Below are 25,517 nucleotides of genomic sequence, written 5' to 3'. Positions count from 1 at the left end.
CACTGCATTTCTACATAATTGGACTCTTGCCAGTGTGTGTGTGTGTGTGTGTGTGTGTGTGTGTGTGTGTGTGTTTATAGCTAGGCATACTATCACTGATGCTGTTTGCTCAACTTATCTGCATTCTGGGGTTAAAACCTTTTTCTCTCGATAGACACTTAACAGAAGTAAGAATTTGATGGCAGTTCTTTGCAAGTTTGTCGTTTGCTGTCAGATCACCCAGACTGACACACGTAACAGTTCTGAAAGTGTGTTGTTAGAATGTTCCCTCTGGGAGTCTACTGTATTCAGGGTTTTAGCTATGAGGTCACCAATGATCTTATTTTGTACTCCAGCTTAGTGTGAGCAGATACACAGGATCTATGCCTTTTCTGTCCTTTCTGATACAGATTCCTGTACTTGGAATGGTCTTCTTTGTTTATCAATTTTCTTCCCATTCTTTTAAGTCCAGCTCAAACAGCTAATCTACTCCATGTCCTGTTGTAGGAAATTATTCCTGCCTCTTATGCATTCAATTGTGCTTAGCTGACATTGATCATAAGATGCCTTGTAGTTTATACAAGTTCAGTGTAGTTTGCACATATTGAAAGAACATGTACAATTATTTTGTAGGATGCAATGTTGAAAGAACTTGGGGTATCTAAACTGACAAACCTAGTTCTGCCTCTAACTGTTTTTAACTGTTTACTGAGCTTTAGCCTCTTTACTTCTAAATAAGCGACTACCAATGGCCATCTTGTACTTTGAGATACTTTGAAGAGTAGATGAAATAATGTATGCAAAGAGCCACCATTTCTTATGGGTTTGCTATATCCCAGGAATTGGGCAAAATACTTTATGTGACATCCTCTCATGCACAATGCCTGCAAGTGTTAATTCCTTTATCCCCAGTCCTGGGGAAGAGGAGGTACTCACTGAATATTTCTCAAATGAGTGAGAACTGGATTTAAGCTGGCAGCAGGGCCCTGTCTGCCGAATCAGCCCCTCTGAGTCAGCAGCTTAGATGCGTACAACTGACAGCTTCAGAAAGGGAAGATACCAATGGGTTGTAGTTTCCACCTATCTGCCTGAAAGGCTGCCAGGGCATGATTCCTAAGCATGATGGAGAGAGCTCATGGGGACGAGAGGTTGTTGTTGCTGAACAAACTGTTTCCTTTCCCACCATTCTCATTATTCTTCCCTCCCCCGCCCATGTTGATGGATTCAGTCCAGAAGAGGTGCAGATCTTACTCTGAGTCACACTAGGGTTGTATTTGAAGTTTTGCATTTTTACTATATCCCATGGAATGCAAGGACATTGCAGATCTACATTCCTGGCAAAAAAAAAAAAAAAAAAAAAAAGTCAACCTCAAACAAAGCACTGTATCTATGTAGTGGTAAATGTCTCAGGAATGTTAGGTGAAATGAAAAGTCCAACTAAATAAAAAAAAATGACATTCCCACCCTTGGGCTCTTATAAGTGAAGAGAATTTTGGGAATCTCCAGGTTGGTAATTATAACTTTCCCAGTATTTTATTTCCATGAGCCATTGATTAAAGTAAAGAGTAGCACTGTATTTTTTCTCTTCCAGCTAAGCTAGTCCATTCAAGTGGGAAGTTTTGGAAGCTTCTGCAAGCCCCTAGGATATCATTTCATGCATCGCAACCATTGTATTTGAAATGATACTTGAGGAACATTAGAAAGATTTTTTGCAGCCTCTGCCCAGCCTTGTCTTGTTGCTGTGGAGCAGTCTGTACCGCACAAGAGTCTGGATGAAGAGAATTTCCCGTGATGCATTGAAGGGTCAGCATTCCCATCTTGCTCTTCTCCTGAAGGCTGGAGTTAATGAGGAAGAGTTTTTATGTGAATGTCAGGCATGTTGCAATAACTGGCCACAATGGAATAGTCATGGCATTTTCCAGCACTTGGTTTCTTTGTTTTTGTGATGTTGCTGCATGCTTCTTTTTATGAGTATTTGCTTTTCTTGTGTGTGGTTGAACCCATAGATTGCCACTTGGGCTTATATACTTGAATTTAAATGGAGATGAAGAACAGAGGGAGAAACTAGAAAGCTGACAGTGTGATATATCCTAAGCACTTATTAATTTATTTCCCTCCTTCCACTTCTACTGACAGATATTCTGGTGATTAATATTTTGATGAGTTTGTGTCTTTAGGAAAGGGAAAAATATCTTCCCTAAAGGGAGTCTTGAAAAGCAGATCATAACAAGACACAAGAAGTACTGTGAAAATTGGCCTCTTTTGGGTCAATATCATGGATGCAGACTAATTCAAATAATATTCTTTCTGAAATAAGGTAAATGAAAATTGTCAACAATCTTTTGGGTATACTTCTCTGGAGTGGATCATTTGTGTGCTTGAGGGTTTCTAATTTGATCATAGCATCAACTATCTGAATGCTAATTTATATTTGAGTGACAGCCCAAGAATAGAATATAAGGACTGGTAAAATTCTAAGTGACTTGAGATATCCTCATTCATTTCATTCATGAGAGTGAATAGTACTCTCACTGCAGAAAGGCCTAACTAGGTTACTTGTTTTATATGCATTGTGCTTTATATGTGTACTTTATATACATTGATTCCCAAGATGGAAGTCTGTGCATGTGCGGCAATACAAGTGGGAGACCACTAATAGTCGGCCAGCCTACCTCTTCAGGGCTCAGATTAAGCCAAGCAGAAGGGCTGGGGTCACAGCTTAGATGGGGTATGAAGCTGAGGATGCTGAATTCTTAAGGAGAAATTGCTGCTAATAGATGCAACATATGCAGGGAATGTGCCTCCATTCCTAGCAGCCTGTTTAGAATTCTACCTCTTTGTAGCACTTCCATCACCTTCCTTCTCTGGTCTGCAAAAGATGCCAAAAGCGTCTTCTGTGTTTCGCCTATCCATTTTCCAAATTATGTGCATCCAATCCTGTGTATTAGAAAGACATTTTATCCATTTTTCACTTCTTAGTTTTTACTCTTTCCGTTTAATTACTGGGTATTTTTTTTTCTCTTGTTCTTTAGGATTTGACAGCAAATCCCGTCTAAATGATGACGCATTTTCATGTCAAAGAAAAAAACCAGTTCAACAAATAAGGCCCAAGAAGGCAAAGTGTCTGCTGTTGTTACCGGTTCTGGACTTCCTCCACTCTTTTGGCGCACGGTTAGGAGTATGTGTGTTAACGCGTTGTGAGGGAGACACAAGCTCGGCCTTGGAATTGGCCAGCCTGGTGACCAGCGAGCCCGCCCCCACCCTTTTCCCCTCCCCCTTCGGAGCTCACACTCAGGAAGCAGCTGGCTACGGGCCTGCCCTCGCAGCCGCACTAACATCCACACTCCTCGCAGGGCCGCCTCCCTCCCTCCTTCCCTCCCTCCCTCTTCCCCTCTCCCCGCAGCAGCCGTGTCCGCGTCCGCAGTGCGCAGCTCGGGCAGTCCGGAGCGCGGCGCGCTCGGGCACCAGCGCAGCCCCTCCCACGCTGCCCGTAGCCGTCCAGGCTCGCACCAGCACTTCCCCGACAGAACCCGCCGAAACCAATTAGCCAGTATCCCAGGCCGGCCCCCAGACGCATCCCCCGGCCCAGGGAGAGCGAGGATGAGCAGGACAGGCGAGGCGCAAAGTCGAAACTCAACTTCTTAAAAACACTATTTGCATGCGTGTGTGAGTGGGGGTGGGGGGGGGAATGAGCTGATGCCGAGGGTCCAGCCACCCCCCTTCTGCCTTCTCCTCCTCCTGCCGCTGCTGCCCTCGCACACGCGCGCGCACACAGGGCACTGGGGCCGGGTTTCCGCGCTCCGTCCCCAGGCTTGGATGGGAGTTTTCATTTCAGAAGGAGGCAGAACCTGTGGAGCGCGCTGAAGGGCTGGAGCCCCAAATTCTCCTCGCCAACACTGGCCACCCGCTGTCACTCGCTCAGGCTGGCGGGGAAGGGACCCGCACACCGACTTTGTTGTGGAAATCCCGGTTACCTGGTAAGTGGATGCCATAGGAACTTTGCTAGCAGGAGAGAGACAGGAAGAAACCGGGCGTTTTATAGTATGGGGGAGTTAACGCTCAAAGACACAAACTAGGGATTAGAAATAGTTTTCCATACTAAGCCGGTGTTCGTGCGGGTTTGAGGATACATGCACCCCACCCCCAGATTCTCTAAAAGATATGTTTACTGGGACAGATAGCGACCCTCAATGAGGAATCACGCTGTGTTCTTGCCAGTTGCCTAAGAGCGGACAGTGTCGAATGGAAAGGAAATAAACAACGTTTTAAAGTTTCTCTAATTAGGGAGAGTTTTTGATTTTTTTTTTTTTTCTTTTAAACTACAGGGGCCAGAGGGCTACATAATCAGGGCAAGTTACAGGACGCAGGGGCATGGTTGTGCATGCCACCCATGAGTCCTCACTGAAGGGAAACTTTGGAAAAGTGGTAATTGATGGGGTGACGTGAGGTCTCGCGCACACGGGGCTGTAGTTGTCTTTTCCAGTTCCACGTGTTTGTGGAGCTCCACGAAGGCTGTTTTTCACGTTTGTGTACGTTGCTCAAGCCGACGTCCCCATTGCTCCTGAGGTCTTGGGTTGGGGGTATGCTAACTCGTCGCGGGGACAGTCCGGTGACCCGCATCCTCCCGGCCTCCCACATCGCAAAATGCGCAGACACATTCAGACACACACACTCCCCACGGGGTTCGTCATCTCGCGTTTACATTTTTATGGGGCCTTACAAAATGTCAGCGCTGTTTGGAAAGTGTCTCAGTTTCAAGGACTTTGCGCTGCGCATGGCTCCAGTTCCTATAAATGACCGTGTATGTATTTTGAAGTCCGCCGGGCTGCTCTCTGGAAAGCGTGAGTGGGCAGCCGTCTCCCTCCTAGACACACACCTTGCCTGGAGCGACACTTCCAAGTTACTCACTGGAGCTGACAAGTCACTTCAGGGATGAGGAAGTCACCCAAGTGTCTGGAAAACAGTCCTGACAGATTTGTCATCCTGTGGATGATTCAATTAGGTACCCGGAGAGAGAAACACTGGGAAAGGTTGTTTCTGGCTTCAAGGGTCGCGCCCTGGACATGGTGTGGGTATTTGGGAGGAAAATATGAAAGGAGACCTGAGGGTAAGGATACTAGCGCGGCTGGGGCCATGCGCTCCTGGGAGCTGCGAGCGGGAACACGGCTCCTTGTGGACCCGGGCTTTGGCCGGGCCGGGAATTCTGCTGGTCCTGGCTGCCTGGGCTTCCCAGCGGAGGGCCAGCGGCTGCTCTTTCGGTCCGACTTACTCAGGACTGGGTTGCACAACAGGAAGCTGGCACGAGTTTGTTTTGTCTTGCAGGGCTCGCTCCGGGACGGGGCTGAGGGTTTGAGGCCGAGGGGGCTGGGGAGTGCCGGATCTCAGTAGCTCGCAGGGAGCAGGGCCCTGTCGCCTCCGCACCGGACACACCCCTCGTTCCTTGCCTGAGAACCTAGGGTCGTGGGCCCCTCCCTGACTCCCACGCGGGCCAACCCAGGGGCAGCAGGAACAGATAAGGGCTGCTTTCCTCCTGCCTTGCCCCACGTGCCTCTCCCAGGCCAGGAGGGTCCCCAGCACCTCCCCGGATCTCTGCCGCTTTCCTCCAGGAAGAGAGGCCCCCGCCTCTCTGCCCTGTATTCCTACCTCCCCTCCCCGCCACCCCCCTCGCCCCCGCAAAGGCTTCCCAGACATCTTGTAGGCCCTCAGCCCTGAAGCATCTACACCCCGGGCGAGGGGTGGGGGTGTGGAGGGTACTTCCGGAATCGCGGTGTGCATCCTCTGTAGGGACTTGTCTGTGAAATTGCGGCCCCCTTTGATGGAGAGGAGGGCTTTGAACCCTCTCCCCACCTATTTCCAGGACATCAGCATCTCCCAGAATTTGGGCCCATGGGCCCTGGAGTTTGTTAGGGGAGGGATGTGATACAGCTGCCCCCAGAAGGCCAGTTCCCTCCCGGTTATGGGAACTGGAAAGCTCAAATATGAGCTGTTGAAGCTAGGTGGAACCGTCCTCAGCGGTCACCTGCGGATGAGGAAACCGAGGTCCAGAGACTTTCAAGGATTTTGCCCAATCTCTCACAGCCAGTTGTCACAGACACAGGACACTCAAGTTCCCCAGTCTCAGTTCAGAGAGCATTTTATTGGCCTGAAGGTGAACTCAAGACAAATGCAGTCTCCTGTCCCCTTTGAAAGCCTTGATGAGTCATGATTTCTGCCTTGGGAGTTAGCCAGATGTCTGTTTCCCCTTCTGTCGCGTTCCCCACCAGACCTCCCTTTTTACACTAACCTGGATAACTTCTTTTTTTTTTTCTTTTTGGTATAAAATTGATTTGCATCACTTTAAATCCTCCCCATCCCTTCTCTTTTCCCTCCTCCAAGTTTGTTTCCAGTGGTGATGTGTGAAACAGGTGCAACCTGCAAAGGTTTGCAGAAAAAGGCTGCAATGTTGTTGGGGGAAAGTTTGAAGCCATTGAGAGACAGGAGTATGAGAAATGGTTATTTTTGCAATGGGGAACAGGCTGAAGTTTAGGGATTGCCTTTACGTGCATTACAGTTGTTACATGTTTTCACTAGCTGTCTTTTCAGCCAGACTAGTCCTAACACTACCTTTGAAAGGAAGAGTTGGGGGCATTTTTTCCCCAGTTATTTTCAAAATGACTTTCCTTATTGGTAGTTAAATTCCTTTCTTTTGTTGCCCAGAGGGCCAAGATCCTTGAGTAGTTAAATCTAATTGCTGCTATAACTTCCTCTTTCCTTGGTTCACGTTAGTCCAGTTTTGAGGGATAATCTTTTTCTCTGACCCCTGATTCCACCCAAGTTTCTTAATTGCAATTAGTTCCTCAGCGATTTAATACCTGGGATCGGTTGGTTTCCTTGAGAGGAATGGCCATTATTCCAAATAGGAAAAGCAACTTTTCTTTTTTTGCATGGACTCTGGGATCCACCAAGTAGGTGAAATTCCTTTTGGACCAACATAATCAGAGTCAGGAGGGTAAATAAGTTTTGTACCAGCCCTGCTTTCATTTATATGGCAGCAAGTGGTCTTCCCACCATTTTAGAAGAGAGCTCATTGTTCTCAGTCTTTCTTCTCTGAGTGTTCTTTCCTGCCAGTAAGGTAAATCTGAGGATATTCTTGCCACTGTTGTCCCTCTCATATTGTATTTAGTGATCTCTGGAGTTGGGATGCTAGTTTGTAATTCTTTTGTAATATAGAAGAAGTACTTCTTGAGGGAGATCCTTCAGAAACTGGCATCTTGTGCACATTCTCTTTCCTGGAGAAGTCATTTTCTGTAGACAATATTATAAAGAAGGTGGTAGGAAATACAAGACTTAACTCTAACTTTTCACTAAGTTTGGTTGACTGATAGACTCAATCAGGACTGAAAATAAAATAAAAAAAATACATGTAGGAAATCTGTGCAACAAAAACGTGCTGTGTTATTCATTCCAGGAGATTGAGACATACAACAAAAATCTTTAAAATAACACTAACATGAAGTTTGATTAACAATTGCCCAAATTCCAAGTTTTCCATTTATTGTACTTCAGAGAGAATTGACACAAAATCCAACTTTTTAATTGAAATAAACTTTTGATACAGAAAAGTATATATATCTTAAGCTTGATGAATTTTCACAAGCTGAAAAAAAGTAAGTAACTAGCATCCCGATCAAGAAATAGAACATTGTTAATCCCCAGAAATGTTTTTATTATTTCCTTTTAGTCACTGTGTTCCTTCCAGAGTAACCACTGCCTTGATTTCTAACAGCTATATTAATTTTACCTGTTAAAAAAAAATCCTTATCTGAAGATATGTTTGTTGATTTTAGAGAGAGAGGGAGAAAGAATGAAGGAGAGAGAGAAAGAGAAACATTGATGTGAGAGAGAAACATCAATCGAACCTGCAAACTGGATACATGCCCTGACCAGGAATTGAACCTACAACTTTTTGGTGTATGGGATGATGCTCCAACCAACTGAGCTATCAGGCTAGGGCATAATTTTACCTGTTATTAAAGTCCCTTATGTAAATGGAATAATTCAGCATACATTCTTGGGTCTGGCTTCTTTCTCTGACATAACCTTCTAGTACATCAGATAATTTGGACAGGAATGAAACAGAAGCCCTATTTTCTCTCCTAATGACGGTGTGATTGGGGAGACTGAGCAAACATGAGTGAAATGTATAGTGTGAAGCAAGCTTAAGGTGAGCAATGCTGAGGAGCAGCTTTCACCACAACAACCCAAAATGCACTCGACAGTCCCTCTGTTAGGACTGACAACCCCTACAGCCAAAGGAGTGCCTGGGTCCTAGTACTGAAATGGCTGTTTGTTTTGCGGCTTTTAACTAGGATTTTTCATTGTTCATGAGTATGCCGGGGTGAAGGTAAGAGTAGTGTGTCTACTTGGAAGGGTGGAATAGAGCCTTTATGCAGCTCTTTCCTACTAGAGAAAGAAATAGATTAGGAGGAATAGATTAAGAAATATGCAACTGTAATTAAAGTGGTTCCATAAGACATACAGTGTAGGATTCATGATTCTGTCATCACTCCTTACTTATACTGTATTTATTTAGGCAATAAATGATAAATATAGGATGCAGATATATAAATATATAATTGCATATTTTATCTATATCTTTTTCCGTATAATGAGCAAAATAGTATAAAATATAAATATGTGAACATATAAATGCAGTATGAAAAATCTATGTATACTACATGTAGTGTGAAAAATATAAATGAATAAATAGGTACAATGTGAAATAATCTATGTATATATAACAGCTGGGGAATGTTCAAAGATAAATTATACATAGCACCACTGCTTAATGAAATTAGAATTTAGACAAGAAGATAAAACACAGGCAGATAACTAAAAGACAATGTAGAAAGTTATCAATGTTAAAAAAGATGTATGTAAAGTAAAATGGTATCATTTATTGGGGTCCTTCTATGTATCAGGCAGTGTGCTAAGCAAGTAACGTGCATCATCTTTTTTGATATTTTGTAATGTTGTGAACTAGGTACAATAGTGTAATTCTCACCATTTTACAGATCAGAGACAGAGAGATTAAGAGAGGATCAGGGAAGGCCTAAGGTGGGTGTTTGCGGTGGGTGTGGAGGCTAAGTAGGACCTGGATTTGGAGAAAAAGAAGGCAAAAGAGGGGAAACGCCACCCAGGTAGACTAAGGCAGTTTGTAGGATGAACAGAAATAAAGATTCAGTCATGTTCTACTTTGGGAACAAAATCAGGGAATTTGTAAAACTGGAATCATGAAGGCTCTAAGTGGTTGAGAACAGACTTGAAATGGAGAAAGCTGGTGGGGCCATTCTTGTCTGATGTGACCTCTTCAAGGCCTAAGACAGGAACAACTGCACATCCCTTCAGGTGTGGTAAGTCTTGCCAAACTGCAGAAGGGCAGAGAGGGTTACAGAATCAAATCAGACCGTGTCTCAGGCTCCTTGATAAAGAGATTAGACTTTCTGAATAATAGTTATTCCTGAAATTCTGAGCTAGATCTGTGAAGTTTCATTTCTAGGCCTGCTGAATACTGTACACAAAAAACTAACCAGATGCCAGGGCTACGTATGAATTTTTGTTATTCTTGTGTGTGAAGAAATGGATTAATGTTTTCCCAACCTTTTCAGCATGACCAATAGATTCCACTTCTGTCTGTAACTTGACTGAGTCATTCATGTAGGGCTTTTTTTTCTTTTTTTTTAATAAATATGTTGTCATGTTGGTTAAGGGCCTAGTCATTGTTGTGGACATTCATACTTCTTCAGTGATGTCACTGAACATTATTTAACTTGTGTAAAACTTCTGTCTACCAACAGCTAAAAATAGTTACACTGGTCACTTTTAAGCAATAACCAATTACACTGCAGGGAAGACATCACTCAGTTACACATATGATAGGGACACTTTATTATACTTCTGAATATTTGGTTTAATGAGTGATAAATTCAATTTATTTTTAGAATCTCCATATAGGTAGCTGTTTATTACCCTTGTGAGTGGATTGTAATGTTTAGCTTCGCAAATAGCTATTCATATGGACTGAGTAGTTGTTTATACACACTAAATGACAAAGAATGTGCTTTTCATTTGCCGTACTTTACTACCCATGTATCTCTCCTTGTGTGAGGATTCTTTTTTTTTTAAGACAAATCTCCAGCCAGTTACTTTTCTTTTATATTTCTGAAGAAGCCTTGTGTCTCAAGCCATGACCATGTGGTGTTCACTCTTCGCAATTCAGGTAATTAATTCAGCAGTGACATCATAGGGAATGTGTTCGTTTTTCCATTTCAAATTCCTCTTTATAATATCTGATGGTTAATGCATATTAAGAACACATTTTGAAAAACTCAGCTCTCAAAGGCAGTTGTGTTAATTTAAGCTTTTCCCCCTTTAGCATTGTAAGAGTGAAATTTTTTTCTGGGGAAGAGTCATCTACCTTCTGCAAAGGGGAAGGTCTAAAATTGTCAGTCATTTTGATCCAGATTCTGTTAGTTGATTAAGTAATATTTATAGAGCACAATTGATTAATTGATATATACGACGTAAAAGGCAAAGTGAAAGGTAGCAGTGGTAGAAGTATAGCATTGTATTATTTAATCTTTATTTTTCAGGAAGCAAACAATGTCGAACATTTAGGTCTTCATAATAGTTATATATATATGTATATATATTATTTTGGCTGTTCAACTTTGTTTATATCTGCACCTCTTCTTTTTTAAAATTTTTAATCCTTACCTGAGGGTATATTTATTGATTTTTTAGAGAGAGGAAGGGAGAGAGAGAGGAACATTCATTGCCTCACATAGGTGGCCCAAATGGGGATGGAACCCACAATCTAGATGTGTGTCCTGACCGGGAATTGAACTGGCAACCTTTTGGTGCATGGGAGGATGCTCCAACCAACTGAGCCACCCAGCCAGGGCATCTGCAACTGTTTTTGATAGATACCTGGGCAGGCAGGTCGTCCAAATGCTTGTATAGCTGGCTTTTATGCTTTTTTTCACCATGATGCACAGTATGCATATAGAAATAAAATAGTACTTAATACATTGATGCACATTGATTGCTTATATTTTATTCTAGTTGGTTCTATTTAATTAAAAAATTCTTTCACCATTGAATAATAGATTTCAGGGCTTCCAGTAGATTGCAGCTATTTTGAAAAGCACTGCTTTAGAGAGCATACTTTGTTAAATGTAGATCTAGGAACTTATGCTCCATATTCAATGTGGTCCAGTGCATGGGCAAAGGCATGGCTCTTCCTGAACTTGCCCATGATTGTCTTAAAAATATTTTTGGTTTCAGGTAATTTTCATTAGGTGTGATTTCTTATAGGTGACCAAGGAAATACCCCTCTCCCTTGTTATTTTTGGCTGGGCCACAGTTTTCTAGAACTTTCTGTGCTCATTGATGAGTTAATGACTGAGGCAAAGTAAATGAAATACTTGTAGGTAATTACTACCAAAAGGAGTGACACTGAGTAAGCTTGGTAGATATGAGAGTTGTACAGATGCACTGAATTGTGGAAAGTGGAGCCTAAGAGAGATTACTGGACTTCTAATATTGCCCTATCGCGGCATTTTCCTGAAGGTTCTGACTTTCTTCTAAAATTCCAAAGTTACCACTATTGTGTGTAAGGTTCTTAATGCTGCTTCTAATTTTTAAGTTAGGATTGATTAGCTAGAGAATAAATTCCTGCATTGGATTTGGTAATTCCTTTCTTCCCCCACGACCTTCCCTTTCTCTTCCCTTCTCCTTTTATTTCTGTCCCTCTTTCCTCTCCTGCCCTGCCTTTCCTCTGTGTTCTGTCCATATTTACTATACGTATTTTGAATATCATAGCCACTAATTTAAATCTAAAAGGTACTGCCAGATATTTTACTCTATAAATTTAGAGAATATTTTTTCATTTTTGAGAAAATTTTATGAAATACAAGATTTTTTAAAAAGTTAAAATGTATCTCTCTTTAGATATCTAAGGGTTGGCATCCACAGATAAAACAGTCAGGGATTCTATTAGATGGAATACATAATATTCATGATATTACCTTTTCAAGTGGTCTTTGGAAGAATCGTCTTGAATCTGTGAAGGGAACACTATAATTTGTCTTTATATTTAACTGGTATAACTCAGAGCTAAGCCTGCTTTTGAAAAAGTACTTTCTCTTTTTGATTTCATCCTATTAGTGATTATGTTGCTTTAGTATTATCTACATTTTAGTATTCAAAATAAATACATTAATAGTCTTTGAATTAGTATCATGAGACCTTGGGAATGTCCAAATGTCTATATGGTCTGTATGAACTAGTTATCAAGTGTAAACTCTCTAAGTTTTTATTCCACATCCCAGTAATAATGGCATTATCTCAGCCCTATTTCTGTGTGACTTCTGTTTTAAAGTCTGTGAATCTGTCAGTTTCACTGAATAAAGTTATGAAGCCATAGAAATGATCAACTATACTTTATTGTGGGTTACTTTATCATAACATAGTACCCTCCCTTTCAGTTTAGAGAAAAGATACTGTACACATCCAATGCATTTCCTCCACAATTTCCTCCAGCTTCACAGGCTCATGTTTGCACTTTCCTCTTGTTAAAATTGCAGACAAGAATAATTTTGATTTATTGGTGACATCTAATATAGCTGTGTTTATATTGTTGCCAATAAAATGACTTACACGATTGGTTTTTGTTTATACAATCTTTTCTGAGGAGTCAGTCACCTGTGTTAGGACAAGGTACATTCTGCTTATTAAAATGAACTCCTGGGATCTAAGAACATTCAGCTCTATCTGTCCTTGATTGAATTGCAAAATGTGCTTCACATGGCAGTCGTGCATGAGAATAACTTATATTATCTATCAATAGGCTTTTCATTTCTATATTCTTCTGGCTACGAAAATTGTTAACTAGGGAAGCCCACGGGAATAGCATGGTCCTACTAATGATCAAGGCAGTGATGTTGAAAGGGCAATGTTAATGAAATTATACAATCGTTAACCCAAAGGGAAAAAATAAAAAGAATCAATAAAAACTCCGCGTTAGATGACTTAGACATATATACATATAAGAAGCCAGCTCAGGAGCATTTTGTTTGCTGACCAGTATTTTGTGCCTCATTATCAGGTTTTCTATGCAGGGTAAGAAATGCTTGTGGCATAAGGAATGGAAAATGTAACAAAGGCTAAATGTAGCCTAAGGAAATGAAATGATGTATGAAAATTAATAATTAACTGGCTCATCAGATGAATTATGACTCTAGATGAGTTTATTAATGATATTTACTAAGAAAGGGCTTTTGGCTATAAATAGGCATTTTAGAGCTCGTGTTTTTGGAATTTTCTTGAATGGATGGGGTAACATTGCTTTTCCTTTGTTTCATCTTTTAATCCATGAGAAACAGTGCCAAGAACCTTGGTTAGACGAGAGTCATGACTTTTGGGTTTTGATTAAGTTACAGGTTTCCCAGAAAACTGGTGATATTATTAAATGGTTTTGTGCCTTAGTTTCCTTAGGAGTTAAGTAACTTTTTTCTCTGACTTAACTTACAGGAGTGTTTTTAAGAGTTTGAAAGTGATAGAAAGGAAAGATTTATTAATTCATTTTGACTCCTCTAGCAGAATGAGTATTTTTATTGTTTGAACAAATAGAGTATTAAAAAAATCTAAACATATCAATATTTCAGATCCTAAGTACCCAAAATTTGTTCTTCTGGATGTTCCTTGCTTTTTACTTTTTCTTCTTTTTCTGTTGATACCTTGGGGTAGAGGAGTTGGATGGAGGTCGGAGGAGAAAGTAGTGCTGGAGAACTTCATTAAATTTTTAAATAGAAAGATGCTCTTCCAATGAAATCTTCCTACCAGTCAGGCTTTGATACTGATTAGTTGTGATTTTACTTTTTGGCAAAGGTTAAGGAAATTTAATCTTAATTCCCATCTTTTTAAGGTTAAGTGTTGTCGTCCAGCATGTTGCTGGCATGAGAACCTTCTGTCACTTTGATGGAGTGGGTAGATACTAGTTTTTATTCCATTGCTACCCAGTTTCCTTGATTTAAGTTCTATAGGTATAAAATCTGTATCTTTATGCTTAATTAAAATAATTGGGTATTTTTGATAATCTTCTGTATCTTAATTATCTGGGAGAACAGAATTTCTAGAGACTGTAATGATTATCACAAACTTCCTCATTTTATGGATGAAAACCGTAAGTCCAGGGAAGCTATAAATGATTTGCCAGTACTAGAACTCAGGTATCCTGACTTCCAGGTGAGTGCTTGCTTCACTCTGACTCAATAATGACGTATGTTTCTTAGAAGTTAGCAGTTTATTCCTTTTCGTTCCCAAGTGAACTTAGAATTATACATTATATTATTATATGAATAGACAAAATTAATTTTTAAATTCTGGTATCTAATGCTTGAAAAATCTGTTGGCATGTTTAATGTGAAAACATTAGGCATATTTTGACATACAATTATATTTTGTCTTGAGTCTGCTGTTTTTTCAGCTCATATACTATCGACCTATTGTTTTTTCTTTATGATATTAATCACTTTACTTTCTGGCTGTTGCTTTTTTAGTAATAAAATTTAAGTACAGTTTTGTTGTTTTTACTTTCAACCTAAAGGTATTTAAAACAGGAGTACAATGTATAAAAAATAAAATAAATATCCAATCTGATAGGCAGGAATGAGTATCTGATAATTAAGTTCTCAGTGTTTTAATTATTTTTCCTTCTCACAAACTTAACCTTATTTATGATCTAGTCTAAGGCTAAGTACTTACCTCTGTGTTTTTAATCCAGATTTTTGATGATAATTCTTGCTAGTGTATGATCTTGCTGCCAAAAAATGACTCCCTTATTTTTAAAAACTTGGAAATGGGCATAGTCTGAAAATCTGCAGACATTTGTCACTGGACCATGGTCTTAGTGACTCATATTTCCAGTCATGTTGGATAATTCCTCATTTTTAACAAATTGCCAATACTACGTATTTATCTTGCCTTTTATTTATTTATTTTTTTGGTTGGTACTGAATAAGTGCTTTCTTCTGCAGGATTCAGAGTGTTCAGAAACACTACTTTATCAGTGAGTGGGGAATAGATGGCTAATATAATCTGGCAAAGAATAGAGACATTATATGATCCTTGTCCACAATTAACCAATAAATCAATAGACCAGTTGAATTCTTCTAAATGAACATGCAGAAAAGTCATTGGAATTTTTCCAATGTAAAAAAAAATCTTAAGACTGGTCTTATACCGGGGGTCATTTTTTATTCTGTAAACAAATTTAAATGATACAGGTTTGGATAAACCTGGATTTATTTGTCCATTCTCAGGAACTGTAGTGAAGGAAAGAGAAGATACAAGACCTAGGAGTGCTTCTGAGGACTGGACGGTATGGCAGTATTAATGTGACAGAATGATAGACTTCTTACTAAAACAGAGAGTTGGTAGAGATGAAGAAAACATTCCAAATTTTACATTGTTGGTAATTTTGGAAGTTCTTAACATATGGGCACACACTGTCAACTTTGCAGGTGTCACAGTGAGCACCTGACTTGAAAATTAAATAGTTTCGATTTTTTAAAATGATTAAAGAAAAAAACTTTTTGCAAAAAGTTTGACTTTCTTGATAGCCTGTCCTTGGTAACTGATGTAGCTATTCATTTGGGAGTTGAGCTGGATATATTGGTCTAAGACATCAAGTGGGTCATACAGAAGAAGTAGAAATCATCCATTTGATGGTATCTGACCACTACTGCTTTATATTCAGTCCATATTTCCTGTGCTTGTTCAACTTTGGCTTCTTTCCATGACTGTTGTGTCTATACATAAGAAAACAGATTGTGACTGTGTTTGCATTCACTGGAAGTGGTGGCATTTAGTCACCTCATTGACTGTACATACACTTTGGGGAGCTGTATATCAAGGGGGAAGGATTTTTTTCCTAATGATTTGTAACCAGGGAGCACTGATGTAATTACATACAGATAGATGGTGATGTCCTGTGGTTATGTCGGTACTTTTGGTTTTCCTTTGCTACTTGAGAAAGGGCATGGTGGGATTGCACATGGAGGCTTTGTGGAACTGTGGTTGACTTACCATGTTTGGTGCATGATGAACATACCTTTAAATGGGCTGTTTTTCCTTGTACTTTCTATAAAGCATATTTCACAGCCTTTTCCATTTCTAGAGTCTTAATGGAAGATGAGAGTATTGTGATGATTTTACTTTCAACCCCATAACTCTGGATCAGTATGGAACCAAGACCCTAATGCTGCTCTGAATATTTGGTATGTGGGTGTATGAAGCCTTTGTGAGAGTCCCAGGCCCGTATTTTTGTCTTATGTGAATGTAGGGACTATGAAAAATTTGCTTTTAGGGTGAAAATCAGAGATGGTTCAATGTCCTCATAATCTCATTTAGAGGCCAGATTCACCATTAGTTTGTTAATTGGAACCTTGGAAGCATTGGTCCCACAGCTCATGAAGGTGATGCCTTTTGGCTTTCCAAAACTCACTGTAGCAGAAGTGAACTGGTACAGACAGATCCTCTAGGGAACAAAATAAGTTTCATTTTGCATGCTGGCACCAGTAGGTTGGTTGTAGTTGCCAAGAGCACTATATTGAGAAGGGCTCAATGGCAAACAAAACAATGCAGTGATCCATAATCCATGTCTACCATGAATGCAGGAGGGGAGAGTGCCTGCCAGTGAACCATGTATTTGATGACCCTGCTCTATATAAAAGGTCCTTATGCGAAGAGTGCTTCTTTTCTTCCTGAGGTAAATGCTACACAAGTTGAAAACTCATCATAACTTATTTTCCATTTTACTTTTAAAAATGCCTGCATTTATTTTTTTAAACAGGCTAAAAACCCACACCATGGATAACTTATTGGACTTTGCCTGAAAGGAGTCATTAGTGCCATTGGATATTTGACCGTCTTGGCCACAGGTTTTTTCAGAATGAATGGAAGGTCATGCAGCATGAATCTCCACCGGATATCAGGAACCCCACAGGGGCCTGGGATGGTCAGTGGCCAACACATTCCTCCCATCAGAGCCCACTCAGGGACTCCTGGGCCCTCATCCTGTGGCACCACACCAAGCCCTGGTATTGGAAGCCTTGCTAACAGTCTCCATCTCAAGATACCTTCGGGAGGAGGGATGGTTCCTCAGAGCAACATGGCTGAGAGCCCCATCCATCTGCCCGCCTTGAGTCCCAGGAGACAAGTGCTCACCAATGGGAAGTCACGATTCCAGGTCACTCAGGCCGGAGGCATGTCAGGGCCACACACTTTAAAGCCAAAGCAGCAGGAGTTTGGAAGTCCTTTTCCTCCAAATCCTGGGAAAGGTAGGATTGTGTTTCTGGGATATTTTACAAGTAGAAAGTACTTTTTTTCTCCCTCTAGGCACTTCTCCCAGAAATTCCTATGGAAAAATACACGATTCAATGTCAAGCTCAAAGTTGATGGTCTTATGATACGTAGCTTGCTTGGAAAGAGGGAGGACGTGTACATTTGTGTGAGGACCAGGAGGCTATAGTAGTAAATGTGACATCTCATGAAACAGAAACAGAGTGGAAAGTAAAATAGAAAGATCAGAAATGGGGAGGTAGGGTGGTGGTAGTGATGGAAAGGAAAGAGCAAAGTTTAGCAAGATCCTACCCTCTGGCTACGCAAATTTCTGTCCTGGATCACCAAGGGCTAGATTCTACAGGCCATGGAGTAGAGTCAGGGCCAGCTAGAACAATCATTATGCTAGCTGGGTGCTGAAAGAAAGGTAGTGTTTGGATGGAAAGTGATGAAAAAGGGAGAAATTTTTTTTTAAAATGAGGAATTAATACGTAGAAATGATAAAAAATTATTCAAGAGTAGAACCTTTAATTTTTCTAATATAGCTAGTAACAGGAGAGAAAGCATATAGAAGAGAATAATGAAAAGATGTATTTTTTGTGCTTGTGGAAACTAGAAAGCCTGGTTAATTTGAAATTCAAAGAGAATGTGCTTTTAATTCAGTAGTGTTTGAATTACCATATATTTTATGTATTTAATTTATTTTTTGATTTTTAATTGTTTTTGAATTTTTATAAGAGTTTATTTGAGCCAAAACTGATGACAATTGCTAGGAAACAAGATCTCACATCCTCCCAAATTACCATATATTTTAAATTAAAGAATAATTGTTGGAGACCAGCAAATTAATTGAATGACATACTGTCTGTAGAAACTAATATTGACTTAATGAGATTATATTGCATATGATATGTATGTTTGGGTTAGAAAAAGAAAGAGCATGTATCCCATGTAAAATATAGCTTTGTTATATAAAATAGCACAACTATATATTCCTTAGGTATTTTTAGTGTTTAGTTTTAAATGTTTATATTAAGTGTTATACCACCAAATAAAATTACTAGCTGCCTGTGAATAGCCATTCACTGAGTTAACTCATAATTCACCTGGTTATGGTGAATAATGATTTATATCAGGCAAGTAACCAAAAAGTTGTTTGTTTTAGTGTCTGTGTATATTTCTGTGTATGGAGAAGTTGGTATAAATGGATAGATTTTAGAAAAACTAAGTATATGTGTAGCTTTTTTCTTTTCTCTTTTATCTATTTTGGTCTAGGTTTGGTTGCTTTATTTCTTAGAGCTGCTGATATTAAGTATAAGTATAGGAAAAACTTTCTCTGGCGACTGCATCCAAAATAGCTCTCTCATTGTCATGTTGCTGTGTTCATGGCGAGGCAAGCTACGGTCCTTAATGTCAAGCTCATGTGTTTGGATTTTTAGGGACTGAGGCCCAGTAAAATCTTTCAGCTCATGCTTGACTAGTGAACTGTATATTACTTTTATATGTACTTATGTTTGAAATTCTGACTGGCAATAATAATGATGATAATATTAATAATTTGGCATTTATTAGATCGTAACTCAGCATGTATCAGGCACTGTGTTAAGTGCTTTCCAATACGTAGTCTCAGTTATTCCGCATAACAGCTTTGAGTTTCATGCTACTGCTGATCAACTAATAGGGGAACTAAGGTCTAGAAAGAATAAGTAACTTCAGCATTGCCAGCCAGTAAGAAGTTGGGAATATTACTTGGATGGTGATGAGAGTGATTATAATTATAATAATGGTTTAAAAAATATTTTGGCTTTTTGATTCTCCTCTTTTCAATTTTCTGACTTCTTGTTCAGCTTCCAAGCTTACAATGCTTGTACTGGATCTGTGTGGTTGGGCATGCGTGGGCATGGATAGAGGGTCAGGGACAACAATATTATAATCTTACTAGCCTTGAAGGTTGGAGACCACCAGTGGTCTGGGTGGTGCCAGGAATGGCTGAGTGTCTCTTTCAGATCTTGGCTAACAGTCCCTAAACAAAGCCAGTAACTGGTTGAGAATGGTGATCTGGGATTGTTTGAACTTCTTCCAATCACTTACTTAACAAATAAGTATTGAGCACATGTTATGGGTCCACCACTGTTTGGGGGATATAAAAGCCAATAAAACATAGTCATGGCCTTCAAGGAGTTGAATTCAGACAAATGAATGGATAGTTAAAGTAAAGCACATTTAGAGTCCTGACAGGGATACACTCAGGGTTATATGGCAACATTTGGAGAGGTTCCCAGCTGGTGCTTCTTAAGTGGATCAGGGAGGAGAGTAAGATATCTAGGCAGACACTTGAAGGATGAGGAGCTAGCCTTGCAATGTATATGTCCTATGTCTGTGAGTATGTATATGTGTGTGTGCATGTGAGGGGGCTGTCTAGAACTTATTCTGGGTAGAGAGAAAAGCATACTCAAAACCAGGAGGGGAGAGATCATGGTTCATTTCATGAACTTTCACCTAGTTTCACGTTGGATGGTATAATGACTCTGGTAAGAGATGATGCTGGAGAGTAATAAGCAGAAGCTAGATGTAGGGTCATGAATGATGTATCAAGGAGGTTTAGATATAATTTGAGGACACTGGCAAGCTAGGGAAGGATTTTAGCCTTGGGAGTGATGTGATAAGTTTGAGCTTAACATTTCTCCCTGGCTTTGTTACTGTTTTTTTCATGGATTATTAACAATGCCGTGACCCAGAGGGATGGGTACAAAGAACCTGTGACTCTCTGGGTGTATTAGGTTTCTCTAAAGAAATAGAACCAGTAGGCAATATATCTTTATATCTGCAACTGAATATATGTATTATCTATCTGTCTATCTACCTACCTATCTATCTAAAGAGATGTTTATAAAAAGATATGCTTGCTCATGTGATTATGGAGGTAGACAGGTCCCAAGATCTGCAGGGTAAGTCAGCAAGCTGGAGGCCCAGAAGAGCTGATGGTTTAATTGTAGTCCAACTCTGAAGGCCTGGAACTAGGAGAGATAATGGTGCCATTCCTTCCTGAAGGCCAGCAGACTTGAGACCCAGGAAGGACTTATATTTCAGTTTGAGTCCAAAGGCAGGAAAAAGCCAGTGTCCCAGCTCACAGGTAGTCATTCAGTAAAAAATTTTCTGTTTCTTAGTGTAGGGTCAAACTTTTGTTCTATTCAGTCCAACTGATTGGATGAGGCCCACTTATATTAGGAAGGGCAATCTGCTTAATGTGAAATAGGAGATGAAGGTGGTGAAATTGAATCTGATTTCAAGGCTTGAGAAGTAGTAGGGGGCACAGTTGGAACACACATATGATTAGTATTTGTTGTTAAATAAAATAAAAATATTTCTATTTTTAATTTGTGTATTAGTTTTTCCAAACAGCTAATAAGTTATAAGCACATAAATACTTTTAAGTTGTTGACACCTAACTACTTAATAAATAGAAGTGTCAGGTGTTCCTTTTGGCCTATGGGCACCATGAAAAAAATCACTGAGATAGTAAGAATGCCATGAACTGAGAACATTTGTGGACCTGTGTCACAGAAGTTTATTTTTTTCAAAGAGTAGGCTGGAGTAGTTGATGCTGCTAATGATTAGAAGCTCAGGGATGTCAGGTCCAAGATCATGAGGCTTTTCTTAGTCTTTCCCTCTTAGCTGTGCAATAGCTGCCTCACTTTAGCACTTGCTATGAGGTCTGTATTCTGAGAATGGGAAAGGAGGAAGAAGGACAAAAAGCACAAAAGGTAAAAGCAACAACTATCCCCAGATGGATAGTTGTTTAATTGCCTTTACCAAGAGTCCCATCTAACTACTACCCCTTGATCAGCCAGTCATACCTAACGTATCTTAAATAAAACTCTTTGTTTCTGAATTTATCTTTTTTTAAGAAGTTAGATTTTGTCTTACAGTATTTTGTATTATCTTATATTGTATTTTATTTTTTTGGTATGTGCTACTTTTATATTTCTCTTATCTCAAGCAAGTTGAACTTACTTGTAAATAAGTTGCAGACATTGTGACACTTCACCCCCAAATTCCTAAGCAGGTAACTTTCATGCTATATAACCAAAATACATTAATAATAACCACAGAATTTAACTTTGCTACAATAGTATTATTTATAGTTATATCTTAAAATACAGTACATACTGCAAATCATTTTATATTATTTTATATTTTATTTTTTACTTATCATATTCATATTCATAACATATATCATTATTTTCTTTCCCTATTCATAACCCAAATGTCCTTAGTAGCCACTTTTCTTTTTCTTTTTTTGATCAAGGATCTAATAAACAACATGCATTACATTTGGTAGTCATATCTCTTCAGTCTTCTTTAATCCAGAATGGTCCTCTCTGCTTTTTCTTTTGTGTTTCATGGCAAATAAGTTGATATTTTTAAAGAGTTCAGGTCAGTTGTCTTGTTGCACAGTCTGCTTTGTTTGAATTTATTTAAAGTATATTTTATTGATTATGCTATTACAGTTGTCCCAACTTTTTTTTCTTTTGCCCACCTCTGCCCTGTACCCTGCTTTCCTCCAGCAGTCTCCCCCTTTAGTTCATTTCCATGGGTTATGTGTGTCAGTTCTTTGGCTTCTCCATTTCCTATACTATTTTTAACATCCCCCAGTCTATTTTGTACCTACCAATTATGCTTTTTAATCCCTGCCCCGTTCCCCCATTGTCCCCCTTCCCCCTCCCAGGTGATAATCCTCCAAATGATCTCCTTACATAGGATTCTGTTCCTCGTCTGGGTGTTTGCTTAGGTTTTTTTTTTGTTGTTGTTGTTTTGTTTTGTTTTTAGATTCAGTTGTTGATAGTTGTGAATTTGTTGCTTTTTAATGTTTATAGTTTTGACCTTCTTTTTCTTATATAAGTCCCTTTAACATTTCCTGTAATAATAGCTTGGTGGTGATGAACTCCTTTAGTTTTACCTTGTCTGGGAAGCACTTTATCTGCCCTTCAATTCTAAATAATAGCTTTGATGGATAGAGTAATCTGGATTGTAAGTCCTTGCTTTTCATCACTTTGAATACTTCTTGCTCGTCCTTTTTTGCCTGCAAAGTTTCCTTTGAGAAATCCGCTGATAGTCTTATGGGAACTCCTTTGTACGTAACTCTCTGCTTTTCTCCAGCTGCTTTCAAGAATCTCTATCTTTAACTTTTGGCATTTTAATTATGATGCATCTTTTAGTGACATCTCCAAATGTGCCAACATCCGAATCATAGGGATGCCAGAAGGAGGAGGAACTAGAAGTTGAAAACTTATTTGAAAAAAATAATGAAAGAAAACTTCCCTAATTTGGTGAAGGAAATAGACATACAAGTCCAGAAAGCACAGAGAGTCCCAAACAAGTTGTAGACAAAGAGGAACACACCAAAATATATCATAATTAAAATGCCAAAGGTTGTTTGAATATTTCTTCATGACTGGGTTCAGGTTAAACTGTTTTGGCAGGAATACTACATAGGTGTTTTGTGTACCACCCATTGCATTATACCAGGAAGAACTGAGTGCTCATTTGTCCTAGTATTTGTGATGTTGCTTTTGATATCCTGACTGAGGTGGTGTTATCAGATCTCTGCATTGTGAAGTACACTTTACCTTCAAAATTAATAAATAATCTTATGTGAATAGCTTGTTTCCCAGTAAGCTTTCATAGTATCCATTGTCTGAATCAGTTATTACATGGTTGATTTTCTGATTCTAACATTTCTTCTACGTTTGTTAGCTAGTTTTATTCTGGAAACAAGAGCTTCTCTCCCTTCTCTTATTGAGTATCGCTATAGACTCATTCTTTAAAAAATTTGCTGTACTATAATTCATTACCATCACTATACTTCCTGATGTTCAAATTGTCCCAGATTTAGCCAGTGAGGGCCCCTCCAAGTCAGTTCCTATGTTCTTTTTGATATGCTCCCATTAAACACTTCCTTGCATTCACACATCAACAGAATATCCTGGGATCACTTGCATTTATCTCTCCTGACCTGGAATCAGCAATTTTTCCAAAAAGCTCAGGTCCCTTTTAGTGGGAAATGATATTTGAAAACTGGATGAAAGGATGTTCTCATTGACTTGGGTGTCATTGCCTTTGGGCCCCATGCATGGACAGTGTTAAAAAATATGTCAGAACAAGATAATGAATTCTAGTTAAAGTACAACATTACAGAGTTCTTCCTCACACTTCCTCGGCAGGATCCCTGGTTCTGAGCAATGTCAGTGTATTTATCTGCTCTTCCCTACAATAGAGAAAAGTTACTTTTAGCTTTAGATTTTTAAGATAGTAGAAATTAGTTTTAAAAATGATTTCTTACTACATATACAATGTTAACGTGCTGACATGAGAGTGTTTGTATATATATAAGCCACTGGGTGAGCATGGAGACATTCTGCAGTTGGCAACTTCCTGGTCCTGCTAGGGTTGGTGAATACGGAATCCCAGTTATATTGTACCAATGATGGCATTTCCCCCTACTTCCTGTTCAACAGTTATGAATTGTAATTAGACTGGCAGACATGCATTTTTCAAAGCATCTGGGAAATCAGTTTTATGATCTCTACTTTAAGCACATTTGACATAGCTATTTAAATATTGAAGACAACCGCACATTCACAGTGCCTGTAGGCCTATATAATTGGGGAGATTTTCATTGTAAAGGTTTTCTATTTTACTTCAGGGCCTCTGACATTTCTTGTTGGGCTCTGCTGTCCTTGGAGACAAAGGGAGTTAGTTATTCATTAGTGCTTGTGGGTTATTCATTATTGTTGGTCAGAAAAAGCAGAATAATATCAACAAAAGACAGCAAAGTAAATGGGATTAAAAAATTCTGTTGTGTCACTTAAGGCTGGCATGTCTTGTAAAGACCTGGTTTAAGAAAAATAACGTATTGTGTGAACCTGGGAGGTCTAAAAACTAATGTATTTTAAATAATACATCAATTTTTTTTTTTTTTTTTACTGTTTCTGGTTTGCTAATTCAATTGGTTATAACCTGGAGCTTAAGTTAGAGTTTGATTCCTCAGTGGGTCACCTAACTTCATAGCCCCTTCCTAATCCCCCACTGCCACAAAATACATTTTAAAATACTGGTTGAAAATGTTACTTTCCTCTATCATTTCTTTCTTATGTTTGTCTCTGGATAAACAGACAATGAAAAAAATATGCTAACACTAGTGAACGAACCATGTTGAATGTTGTCATGTTAGAAGTGGGGCGAGAATAGCAATTGGGGTCCCACATTTTTTAAGAGATGCAGTTGATATATTAGCTAAAGAAAATTGAGGAAAATACTTGCTTACTTCCCCCCCCCCCCCATCTGTTTTTTAATCATTTATATTTCCTTGCACTTCCAATGTGGCTTCCGGCAGATTTAGAGCAAATAAAGTTAATATTTCGTAAAAGGTTCCAAAAATAACCAAACCAGTCAGAGACCAAAGGCATTATTCCAGTTGAAATAGCCAGAGTTTTCATTTCGTCTCGCCAACAAGGCAGGTGAAACACAATGTTTACTTTTGTTTACTCTTTGGGCTACACAGGGTACACTTTGTGTGATTTATTGATGCTGGGTGTAAATCAAATTGATGATGGATTTCCAAGTATTACTGAATGGCAGGCATGATTTGTTCCAGTTATAAAAGCAATTTGTCATTCTCATAACATACCATGTTTAAAAGAATATATTCCATTAACACCCCCTGCCTCCTATATACACTCAGAAGCTATAGAGCATGAACCTGAACTGAAACATTTGTTATTCATCTCTAGCATATTAATGCTGTTAAATGGCAATAATTTTGGACTTGTATGGTACTTTGTAGTTCATAAACCTGCACATTGATCGTCTCATGATTTAATCAAAGGCACCATCCTGGTAGGAGGGCAAGTGTAAATTGGCTCCATTTTAGGATTGAAGAGACTGAGTCTCAGTTTGCTGAGACCTCAATCTCATCTGCTGCATAGGTTGACATTGAATAAGACTCCACAATCTGAGAGCTCCTGCTCTCAAGAATTCTCAGAAGCCTTGCCCTTTCTCTCTGTTAGTTTTTGGTTGCTGGCATTCCTGAAAGAGTATACCTTTAAAAACTCAAAACCATTCAATTGCCATTTTCATTTATGAGCAGAAGAAAT

At 39.3% G+C, this 25,517-nt stretch overlaps 1 protein-coding gene across 1 annotated transcript in view; it reads left to right on the top strand.

The window, feature by feature from the left end:
* The first annotated feature begins 16,946 nt into the window (after window positions 1-16,946).
* Window positions 16,947-25,517, top strand: part of GLIS3 (GLIS family zinc finger 3) — a 440,244-nt gene continuing 431,673 nt past the window's right edge. Inside the window, exon 1 of the mRNA XM_054583075.1 lies at window positions 16,947-17,360. Coding sequence (XP_054439050.1) covers window positions 16,973-17,360 — 388 coding nt within the window. The 5' untranslated portion in view covers window positions 16,947-16,972. The remainder of the gene's footprint in view (window positions 17,361-25,517) is intronic.

Source organism: Pteronotus mesoamericanus, unplaced genomic scaffold (genome assembly GCF_021234165.1).
Source record: "Pteronotus mesoamericanus isolate MK-2021 breed Mesoamerican mustached bat unplaced genomic scaffold, CSHL_Meso_final contig_73, whole genome shotgun sequence".
Classification (NCBI taxonomy): Eukaryota; Metazoa; Chordata; class Mammalia; order Chiroptera; family Mormoopidae; genus Pteronotus; species Pteronotus mesoamericanus.
Note: the sequence above shows the minus strand (reverse complement) of the source record. Positions and strands in the feature narration are given on the sequence as shown.